The sequence below is a fragment of the Malus sylvestris genome, chromosome 16 (genome assembly GCF_916048215.2).
Source record: "Malus sylvestris chromosome 16, drMalSylv7.2, whole genome shotgun sequence".
In the NCBI taxonomy this organism is placed as follows: Eukaryota; Viridiplantae; Streptophyta; class Magnoliopsida; order Rosales; family Rosaceae; genus Malus; species Malus sylvestris.
In genome coordinates this window covers 28,097,453-28,109,212 of record NC_062275.1, presented here as the reverse complement: position 1 = coordinate 28,109,212, position 11,760 = coordinate 28,097,453, and the positions used below count along the sequence as shown (strand labels likewise).

The 11,760-nt window shown below is 39.4% G+C and overlaps 1 protein-coding gene across 2 annotated transcripts; it reads right to left on the bottom strand.

Moving 5' to 3' along the window:
* Positions 1–5,223: 5,223 nt before the first annotated feature.
* On the bottom strand, positions 5,224–10,077 carry LOC126608433 (NADPH--cytochrome P450 reductase-like). 2 transcript variants are annotated; one of them, XM_050276305.1, is made up of 17 exons: positions 9,549–10,077; positions 9,355–9,414; positions 9,185–9,261; positions 9,024–9,081; positions 8,821–8,904; positions 8,660–8,696; positions 8,363–8,432; positions 8,057–8,254; positions 7,868–7,960; positions 7,415–7,727; positions 7,145–7,296; positions 6,824–6,920; positions 6,415–6,564; positions 6,236–6,313; positions 5,994–6,116; positions 5,785–5,898; positions 5,224–5,621 (listed from the first exon to the last, which is right to left on the bottom strand). In XM_050276305.1, the coding sequence occupies exons 1-17, from the start codon at positions 9,891–9,893 to the stop codon at positions 5,541–5,543; spliced, it is 2,130 nt and encodes a 709-aa protein (XP_050132262.1). In that variant the 5' UTR covers positions 9,894–10,077; the 3' UTR covers positions 5,224–5,540. The 2 variants fall into 2 exon arrangements, with proteins under 2 accessions (XP_050132262.1, XP_050132263.1); XM_050276306.1 differs by having other exon boundaries at positions 7,418–7,727; positions 9,549–10,076.
* Between the last annotated feature and the right edge of the window lie 1,683 nt (positions 10,078–11,760).

The window sequence follows — 11,760 nt, the reverse complement described above, 5'->3', positions numbered from 1 at the left end:
TGCTACTACACCTTGATACTCGGAAGTCTCACGACCATTCAGTGACTTGGATTTTTCAAGTCTCCAAACGAGAAGTTTTCCTCACTCGGGAAATTAAGGGAGCACTACCTCAACCTACATGCTTCACTCACAAAGCTTCAACATACAAGCTTCAACAAACGGAAAAATTCACAGAACTTAGTGAAGAATGCCTTGGTGTATTTAACACAATACGTTGAAATGAAGCAAAGCTTGTTTATTGATATCTTCGATAAGTTACAAATATGTACATATACATGAATCAAAATAAACAAACAAGAAGGAGCATTCACAAAGGTTGCTCATGAAAAGTCTCAGCAGTCGACAGAGCCCCAGAAAGATGAGGCACCAGAGGATGATTATTCGCAGCCTCAGTACTAGGCAGAATCCCAGAAGAAGGAGGCACCGAAGGTTGATCATTTGGAGCTTTATTACGCGGTACAGCCCCAGAAGACGAAGGCAATAAATGTTTTTGGAACAAACCCACAAACCTATGATGATCAAGTAAAATCTGACCATCAGATTCCTGCAGCTGGTCGAGCTTCCTCTTCATGTTTGTAGCATAGTCATGTGCAAGCCTGTGCAACTGTTTATTCTCATGCTTGAGCCTTCTGATATCCTGTTTGAGACTTATCACTTCAGCCGCCAATGATTCAACTTGGCGGGTTCGAGCAAATAGGCATTGGGCCATATTAGACACAAAACCTGCACACTGAACACTGAGAGCTAGAGAATCCTTAACATCCAACTCGTCAGACCGCTTGGAAAGTAGTCAGTTATCTTTGGGAGTGAGAAGGTTCCTAGCCACCACCGTAACAGTCATATCATTCTTCATCACAGAGTCCCCAACGGTAAGAGGACCAGTAGGGGATAAGACGGATGGGCGTCATATGTTGTCTTGAGAAGGCATGGCTGCCTCTTCACCAAAGTTCAAGTCAAAACGACGGTCGGATGGGCCAGACATTCTCAGAAATGATGAAGGAGAAATGAGGTGCAATAAATCTCTGAAGTAAAGGGAAAATTCCTACAAGCAATAACTCTCTGAATGTACTTCTTGCACACAATTGGTGCCATTATAAAAGAAAGGGCAACAGGGTCGTTGGTTCAAAAATCGAAGAGGCACCACTCTCTGGATTCCGAAGAGACACCACTTTCCACACGCAACATCAGCTCTTCGAGTACCACAGATAACTTTGCCAAAGATCTCTGACTAAGGTTAGACACATAAATTTTGAAGGTCCAGCTACCCTACTATTACTCACAAGGGTAAAGGAACAGCATCACGGCTTGATAACTAGAAAGTCCTAATGTGTGTCAACCTCCGTGCTCCGTGGCAAGGCAGACTGGCAAAAATCCCCAACCGTTACTCACATTCGAAAAAACACTCCCAACAAGATTGCTTGCTCAAAAATCGAAGAGACACTGCTCTCCGAATCTCGAGAGCTAGACTCCCAACAGGATTACGTGCTCAAAAATCAAAGAGGCACCGCCCTCCGAATCTTGAAAGCTAGACTCCTAACAGGATTACTTTCTCAAAAATCGAAGAGACACTGCTCTCCGAATCTCAAGAGTCAGACTCCCAACGGGATTGCTTTCTCAAAAAACGAAGAGGCACCGCTCTCCGAATCTCGAGAGCCAGACTCCCAACAGGATTACGTGCTCAAAAATTGAAGAAACACTGCCTCCGAATCTCGAGAGCCAGACTCCCAACAGGATTAATTTCTCAAAAATCGAAGAAACACTGCTCTCCGAATCTCAAGAGTCAGACTCCCAACAGGATTTCTTTCTCAAAAATCGAAGAGGCACCGTTCTTTGAATCTCGAGAGCTAGATCCCCGACAAGATTGTCTGTTCGAAAACAGAAAAGGCACCGCTCTCCGAACTTCGAGAGCCAGATTTCCTTGGATAAAGCTTGTTTGCAATCTTCACACGCAGCATCAGCTTTCCAGATACCACGGACCACTTTTTCAAAGTGCTCTAACAAAGTTAAAACACGTGAAGCTTGCAACTCTCACTACATTATTATGACTAAGAAGGGTAAAGGAATATCACTACTACTTGTTGTTAGGGAGACTCCTATATATGTCGACCTCTATCCTCCACAGCCAGGCAGACTTGCAAATAAAAAAAAACTGCTTAACTTTTCTTCACATACAAGAGGGCACTCTCAGCAGAGTCTCTCGAAATACTCAGCTTCTTTTTCTCCCGATAATACCTCTGCAAAAAGCCACACCAGAGCAAGAGTATTTCATATCATCAGGGTTAAAAGCAAGAGTATCCCATATCATGCTTTTTCCCTATCTTTTCCTTTGGCCTTGTTCTTACCTGCAAGATAAGGAGAAAGAGAGCAATCAGTCAGCACTTGGAATCAAGCTTCCAATCAGGAACTGACTGCTTGGAACCCCTTGCCTGATTACTTATCTGGCATTGCTCTCGAGTACTCATCTTCAACATCTTATGCTTCCAGAGAAGATACCATATCTGCTTGAGGAACATATAGGGCAAGTGAGAAGGATACAAGGAAGCATGTGGAGACAAGCGTAACAGAACACGTGTCGATACATCCACTACTTTGTCAACAGCAAAAGTATCTCATATCATCAGGGTCGAACATACTCTAGATTTGATGGACTTGTTTTGACCCTCAAATTCTTGAGTCGGCCTTATACTCTGGAGGAAACCAGAAAACCCTCCAGCCCATTTCAAGAATAAGCCTGTGGAAAGTTACTTATTCAAAAGCAAAAGTATCTCATATCATTTCTTCTCCATTTTCTTCTCCTTATCCTTGTTGCTGTTTACGACACAAGGAGAATGAGAACAATCAACTGGAAGCCGAAGTCAAACCTCTGATCCAGGTTGCTTGCTGGGAAGTCTAATTGCTTACCTTGTCTGTTACCTCATTTGGCAAATCTCCTAGCTCGATGACTTGGGGGACTCCTACTATAGGGTTTGTATCGCACTTGACCAAGCCTGAAACTACAAGTAAGCTTCAAGTGAAATTGATACATTATCTTGTGCATCTTCATCGATTAAAAATACCACCCCTGGATAGAGGAAAAGTACTTCCAGAGAAGATGTCACATCTACATATGAGACAGATAAGGCAAGTGAAAAAGATACCATACTTCGGTACTTAGAAGTTTCGTGATTACTCAATGGCTTGGATCTTGCAAGTCCCCAACCAAGGAGCTTCCCTCACTCGGGAACTTAGGGGAGCACTGTTTGTACCATACTTGACCAATCCCGAAACTACTGAGCGCCGGTCAACGTTATACCGTCAAGGACCCAAAAGAGTTTCCTTCCAACCAGGAGGCCAATCACAGCGCGACATGTGTCGACATCAGAAGCCAATCATAGCGCTACACGTGTCAACATCAGAAGCCAATCACAACATGACACCTGTCAATGTCAGAATGAAACTAGAAACTCTCTTCTATAAATAAAGATCATTCTCTCACAATATTTTCTAATGTCATTTGTACTAAATCATTCACTAGTACTCACTAAAGGAAAGCTTGAACTTATGTACTTGTGTAAACCCTTCACAATTCATGAGAACTTCTCTACTCCGTGGACGTAGCCAATCTGGGTGAACTAGGGGTGGGTTCGGTTTAAATCGGTTCCGTTTTTTGCCGAAACTGAAACCAAACTGAAATTTCGGTTCAGTTTGGTTCGCTTCATTTTTTTTTCGGTTCGATTTTTTCCGGTTCGGTTTCGGTTTTTTGTTTTTGGTTTTTTTCAAAAGATGAAAAACATTGAAATTTTAAATTTTAACATATCCAACACAATCATAACATAAGCATTCTAACTAGAATCAAAGACAATGAAAATAAACATTTAAAGTTGAACTAAAATCATCAATCAAGTCTTCCAAAATCCAAACTAACAACCTCACAACACAAAAATCGTACAAATGACTTAGAAAAGTTAAATTGTATGATGTTGTTCAAAGATCAGGGTTGTTTGCTTATAACTGCATGTTGACAACTTGATTAGTAAAAGTAATGCGTGGGTGGATTTATTTAATGTGTGTTGGATTCTTTTCCATCACAAATTACCCAAGTAATTTACCCGAAATAAATGTTTATGGATTCTGTCACATGTTATATGAGAGTAGATTTGAAAAAGAAAGATGGGGCAGAAGTAGATAGTACTATGGAGATGGATGTAGGTATTTCAGGAGGAGGTTTGGTTCCGGAACCTTATATGGGGGAGAAATAATAGATTAGGGTTTAGAGTTTTTATAGGCATTTTTTAAATATTTTAAGCTTAAAGTTTGGCAACACATTGGGTTTAGCACATTTTAACTTACAAATTGGGTTTAGAAAATAATACCCAAAATAAATAATTAAATAAAAAATTAATTTAATTAATTCGGTTCGGTTCGGTTCGGTTTCTAGATCACTAAAACCGAACCAAACTAAAAGAATTCGGTTCGGTTTTTTCGTTCAGTTCGGTTTTTTCAGTTTCGGTTCGGTTTGGTTTTCGGTTTTTTTTGGTTTTCGATTTTTTGAACCCACCCCTAGGGTGAACCACGTACATCTTGTGTTTGTTTCCCTGTCCCTATCCATTTACATACTTATTTACACTAGTGACCGGAGCAATCTAGTGAAGGTCACAAACTTAACATTTTTTGTTGTACCAAAGTCCTCACTGATTTTGTGGATCAACAAATGTCATATCAAATCATAATATATTTATTAATCAAGAATTAATGATTAAATACTATATAATATGTCCATCTTGTGAGCAAATAAGAGACTCAAAAGGTCTTTATCCCACTAATCTTTTTGGGATGTGTATCTGTTTTTATCCCACTAATCGTTTAATCATTGATATGTATAAAAATAGATGGACGAGATCGACTTGAACATAGAGAGATCAAGTGCGAACTTGAAGCCAGAAAGCTCTAATTTCAAATGTGTATCTCAACTCATTTAAATTTAATCAAAATTAAAGAAACATTTCTTAAAACAATTTCAAAAGTTCAAATCTGCAATGGCCCAATAAGTTTAGCAAAATTTCCGTAGTGAACTAATAAATATAGTCGATGCTCATAAATTTTCCGATATCTCTTCCATATCGTGTGAAATTGAATTTCACAACCTTCTCTATATTGATCCTTGATTGTTTGGATATTTAGACAAAAATATTGACATTTTCGTCGATATTTTAAGCACTGCTTGTTGGTTCAGAAAAGGAAAACTAGTCACAAAAACTAATTCCAAGTTATTATTAATATATATTGGTTATATTATATATAAATTACACAAACAAACAAAAAAATCTACATGTTGGGTAATACCGTAGGGTAAAAAGAATCACCGAACCGACTTGCTATAATCACAACACGAACCAATGTTCTTCCAAGGCTGTCAAGGGAAGGCGTCCGAAAAATCCCTCACGTAATGTGTTTATCCCCAACTGATCCTCGGCAGATAAATAACTTGTAGGGATATTACTGTAGCTTCCCTTCTCTGTGTACTCTGTATCGGAAGGGAAGGGTAGATAGAGGAGGAACTATTACCAAACGTCGCGCAGATACCTTCCGTTCATTTGCAGATTTTTCACCAGGCTCTCTGCTTTGGAGCTGCCCATACATCCCTGAAATCAAATAAACAATCACTGTCTTAGCATTCAAGATCGGAATAGATTTTACCGGCAGGAATAGGCATCCAGGTATTGCGTAAAATTAGAGTCCTGTATCCGCCTGGTTGGCGGTCTTAGTTTGTGTCACATTCATATTTAGTAAGTGACAACTGCATACCTGCTCCTGCACGATTGTGTGAAGGGTCCGGTGGACATCCCTGGCCATGCCCTTAGCATCACCACAGACGTAAATATAACCACCCTGAGATATCATGTTCCAGACGTCTGAGGCCTATACACAAACCAAACGGTGTCATTAAGATCTCAAATTAACCAAAAGAAAAACGTTGAGCTGTGAAAGTATGTAGGCAAGAGAAGGTGCCAAACCTTCTGAATCATTTTGTGCTGCACATATTCCTTGGTAGGTCCCTGACGTGAGAATGCAACCACCAGCTCAGACAGTGCACCGGTTTCTAAAAAGTTGTTAAGCTCATCTTCATAAATGTAATCCTGCAATATTAGGAGTATATCAATTATCATATAGTACAATTAAATTAGGCAAGCAACCCAGCACGCACCAACGCTCACCCACCCGGAACCATAAATAGATCTTTCTAGAGCATACTTACCATTTTACTATTTCTACATCCAAAGAATAATGTGGAGGGTCCTAGTTCTGCTCCATCTTCTTTAAGAGCCAATCTTTCCTGAAATGGTGAATCCATAATAACTTATAGTTTGCTCGGATACTGTAACTTATAACGAGGGATAAGCATGGTGAGTGGAAATGTAGTTAGCAAATCAATACCTGCAGGAAACCCCTGAATGGAGCAAATCCGGTTCCAGGACCAATCATGATAATAGGTACTTTAGTATCGGCAGGAAGTTTGAAGTTGGACTGCCGAACAAAAATTGGAGCCCAGCTACAGTCATCACTCTTCTCCAAAGGAACGGAATTCTACAAAGGGTTAAAGAAAAAAATTGGCATCATTCGGAATAATAAGATACATACAAAGGGAACAAAAGTCACACAACTAAGTTAACATCAACGAACAGTGACAAACAGGAACATTGGCTATAAAATAAGCATACATAAACCCCCAGAAAGAAGACGCATGTTTCTAAATTAAAGACTACTCAAAAACAAAAACAAGTCCACCACAATTGTCAAGCTCTTCTTAATAAACGAGAATGCAAAAGGAAAACACGTAAATTACCTTCATCCAGGTTGAACACACTCCTTTGTGTATCCTCCCTGCTGGTGTTTTCTCATATACTAATGCACAAGTAACGTGAATTCTAGAAGATGCCATCCTGTTGAATATATTTGTAATAAGTACTTGATCACAAATATGTTAAATAGGATAAAAACAAAAATTCAACCCACAGAAAGTGATAAAGAAAGGTTAGCATTTCCTCCATTTCAATAGATATTTACCTTTTGTTGTAAGGAAACACCCTTGGTATCTTAAATTGAATTACAAATGCGGAAAAGAGACAATGTGAGAGGAGAGAAGCAAGAAGAAAGAAACATTTACCTTGAGGATGACGAGATTGAATAGTATCTAGGCTGCAATCTTGGTGCAACTGCTGCAAAAAAGACACCAAGTGGAGGCTTGGCCGATGGAAATTCAGCCATGACCTCAAGGAGGCTTCTCTGACTTGCAACCACCCATTGTGCATATTCATCCTGCACATGTTTACAACATAAAGTTACATACGGACAAACATCTAATAATTAGATATTGGTGAAGTAATATTAAGAAAAGATACTTAGTAGGTGGTTAGTAGCAAAGTACAAATTATACCACCTTCCCAGCTGGTGATGCAAGATGTCTTAATCGATCAGCTTCGGTTGGGTCAGATGCATGTGCTGCTAAAGCGAGCAAGGCAGACTTTTTCGGAGAAGTTAAAACATCAGCGTATCGAGTTAGTGCTGTTTTTAATGTGCATGGTGGGAAGGGAGGTGTCAAGGAGCTTCCACTTAGTGGTGTGCCATCCTCTTTATCAGTGTGTATCGAGAAGTATATTTCTGGGGACAAGCCCAACAAACTTAGTGCCTCTTCCACAATTTCAGGAAGATTCTCACAGTAAACACCAACATGATCCCCAGTTTCGTATCTGAGAAGGACAAAACACACAGGTATGCATTAGTCATCAGAGGTAAGCAATGGGCATTTCACTTTCCACATTATTTGAAGCGTAAGATAGCTTCAATTCGCAGAAACAAGAGGATAATAAGCCTCAGAAAAGCAACTTACGTAAGTCCAGTGCCAGAAATATCAAACTCAAGATGGGTGCAAGAACGATCAGATGCAGGAGTATGAAGTTCCCTTCTCACAGCCACATTAGCTCTAGAAGCAGTAAATCGCCAATCAATTAACAGATACCAGAAGGTAGTAGAACAAGTTGCGATCTTAGAACCTTTATAGGTGTGTCTTCTTTGTTACCTGCATGGATGTTGGGCATCGATGACAGCATGACCATTTGCATTATTCCAGCTCTTACTATCTACTGATGCATCTGCAGCATCTTTAATTACAACTCGATACTCCAACACAGCAGCAGTGTAAGGTGTAGAAACAGGTGACATTACATCATCCTCATCTCGAAGCAACTGATCCAACTCAGGCCACAGCAACTCTCGCCTAGAAGAGCATCAGTCAATGTAGAAATGTATGAGATTTTAATAAATAACAAATGAAACCTTACGATCAAAAGCTAATAACTCAAATGGCCATCAAACTTCTCAATACCATGCAGAGAAGTCATCCTCAATGCACTGATCATCATCTCCAAGACCCACTTTAACAAGTCGCTTCCCACCTGAAAATGGTAACATTCCTGTTAGTTAACAAGAAACTGGAGAATGAATAAGTAAACAACTATAAGCTAGAGTGCAAAAACCAAATCTGATCGAGAATAAAGTAACATCATAGAAATGTGAATCGTCTCAGAATGCAATGGTCCCACTCCAATGCGATTTCATCAGAAAGGAACAAACTAAGTACCCAAAATAACATGAAAGCAAAAAAAATGCAATGAAGGCATACCCTGTGCAGCGAGGATCTCATCCACAACCACGGCAACCTGATTAACACCAATAAAAATAAGATCAAACACAATGCAACAGAAAACAGAATAATGCACAATTAGAATTCAAGCTTTGGATAGAAGAGTGACATAAATATTGACTTCACATTTCATTGCAAACCTTATTGAAATGCTCATACTGTCTGTTTCCAAGGCCAAACACCCCGTAGTTAAGATTCTTAAGCCACTCCCCTCTTTCTTCACCCTATAACAATCGCCGCAATTTGCAAATTATAACAAAACATTCAAATTTCGATCTGAAATCGAATTTCACAACAATATACCTGAAAATTTTCATTAATTACATTTCAGAATCAAAATTACCTCTGTAAACCACTTGTAAAACCTCGCAGCATTGTCGGTTGGCTCACCATCACCATATCTGCATCCACCACCAGTAAAACATGTCATTTACGAAACCCTAAAATCAAACTAAATCATCTTTTGTTTTAATTATAAAAAATCTAGTTCAAATCGGAACTTACGTGGCCAGGAAGAAAAATGCCAAGCTCTCATTCTTCAACTTCTCCTCATATGCTTCGTCATCGGCAGCGTAATCGTCCTAACATGTACACACAACTCCATTCAATCTCATGATCTCCAGCACAACTGAACAAAAAATACACCAAAAATTCGACATATTTGCGAAGCATACCAAATCAACAACTTTGAAGGTGACCTTCTCGTATCGAGCTTTTGCTTCCTCGGCCAAAGCCTGCATTTTTTTGAACCAAAAGAAACATTGAGGCAATGAATCGAACAAGTAAAATCGAAGCAACGAAGCGAGCTAAACAGCAAATATATTTGATTGAAATTTGTAATTGAAATAGTGTTGTTGTAAAAGTTGACCTTGGCGAAACCTTCGGCGGTGCCAGTCTGAGTGCCGAAGAAGATGGTGACCTTCTTGCTGCCGTTGTCAGCCTCCACCGGCTCCGGCTCCTCCACGATCAGGGGCCTAGGCGGCTGGATGACGCCGGGGTGCTTCTGGGCACTGGATCGCCGCAAGACCAAAACGACGACGCAGCCGATGAGGACAGCAATGGAGGTGGTCAAGATCATGACGAACTCGCGGTTCTCGAGAATGACTGAGGTGACTTGGGCACCGGAGAAGTCGGCGGGGTCCATCTTGCCCTTGATAATCGCCGCCATCAGATCCAACGGCGAGATTTTCATCGAGTTAGAAGAGGACTCCATCTGCAAAGAAACTGATTGTAGCTGCTAAGGAGGTTTTGGTGCCCGGAATCCGGTGGCGGAAATGGAGGTGTGAGAAACGGAGTTGCCCGATTCCGGTGACAGCAGAGTAAGTTTATCAGGAAGTTTTGGTGGTTGGGGTAGTTGGGGAGAGGGGCGAAGGAGTTCTGAATGCGGGGAAGGAGGGAAAGGGGGGGTTTATAAACCAGAGTGGTGCGCGTGCGGGTGTGTGTTGGGTGCGAGGGTATGACTGAACCAAACGCCTGCCAAACCAGACTGGTCAAACCCACCAAACACTAACAATGGTTAAGTAAATACCTTCTCTTTCTTTTTTCTTTTCTTTTTTTCTGATGAATTTGGATCGTGTTCGGATCTTTTTTGTGAGGATTAGAAATCCTCATATCTTATCTGTTTATTGTACATCATGTAATCAAAATTTTTTTTTATTTAAATAAATATAAACAGTACTTAACAAAAGCAGACTACATAATTTATAATAAACGAATAGAATGTGAGATTGAGGATCCTTATCCTCTGCTGACGATAGGATGATAGTACAAAATATATATATATATATATATATATGAGCTTTGAGAGCCGGATGTGTATTTGGTGCCAAATACATGTAAATGATTCAAATTTGAGTGCAAAGATAACTGCTTTGATTAAATTGGCCAAGTTCAAATATGTTTTCTTTCCAACTTCTTTTAATCGAGTAATTTATTATAATACTCAAAACACATACATGGAGTGATGATTTGGCTAAACTTATATATGATTTCATTTTTTTTTCTTCGATCGAGTAATTTTTTTATAATATTAAAAACACTATCATATAATATTATTATACCATTCATCTTTATTATAACACGTAACATAATAAAATCAAGTGACGACTTGGCTAAACTCTAATTTGCTTTCCTATATTTTATTTCCAATCGGGTAACTATTTATATTACTCGAAACACTGATATTGAGTGATGACCTGACTAAGTTCATATTTGCTCTCATTTTCCATCTTTCGATCTAGTAATATTTTAAGATATTTAAATACTGTCACGTGATGTTATAATGTCGTCGACCTCTGTTGTAATACGCAACGTAAAAACATTGAGTGAGGACTTCTTACAAATGAATTTTTCTCATTTGATATTAATGAATTCGTAGACTCAACATATTAATATAATATGATAATAATAAATAGAAACGAGTGGAGAGATTTTGAACAACAATAATTATGGTATGGTGTGGTTAGATGGTGGTGGTTTTGTTTTGTACAACTGCAACATGCTCCTTCCTGTCACTTTCTAAATTTCTATGGGTGGAGGAAATAATACATAATTGTAATATGCCCCTGTGAGTTTTGTGCGTTTGATAGATTCTTTAGTCTTTTTCTCTTTCCTTTGCGCATGGTATAACTTCAATCGTACAAAATTAGCATCTCAAAGTTGATCATCGAGATCACCAAAACAAAAGGAAAAAGTTTAACTCTTTGGAATAGTGTCAACTACCAGGATGTGTTTAATATTTTGATTACGATAATGCTAGGGAAATCATTTTTTTAGATTGAATTTTGTAAATTATGACATTGTTATTGATGATTGGATTATTATTTAAATGTTGATTAACATGCTTATTTCTTATTGGTGACATATCATATGCAGTGGTGAAGCCACATGAGGGCGAGGAGTGGCGGCCGCCTCCCCTCACCAGAAAACACACCTGGAGCAAAGGTTCAGCCCCTCCCCTCACCGAAAAACTACACTAGTTCAGCCCCTCACCGTTCCAGTGCACTGGTTCTGCTGCAGCGCAGCAAAGGTGATTCCCTTTTTTTGCATCCGGCCTTTTTGCCATGTGCTATCAACAGAAA

What these genes read in the sequence shown, in the direction of transcription:
- LOC126608433 (XM_050276305.1), bottom strand. Translation starts at nt 9,893, where the DNA reads ATGGAGTCCTCTTCTAACTCGATGAAAATCTCGCCGTTGGATCTGATG. An exon ending in CCTTCAAAGTTGTTGATTTG is followed by an intron (nt 9,262 to 9,354) that starts GTATGCTTCGCA and finishes TGTACATGTTAG; the next exon opens with GACGATTACGCTGCCGATGA. An exon ending in GCATTTTTCTTCCTGGCCAC is followed by an intron (nt 9,082 to 9,184) that starts GTAAGTTCCGAT and finishes TGGTGGATGCAG; the next exon opens with ATATGGTGATGGTGAGCCAA.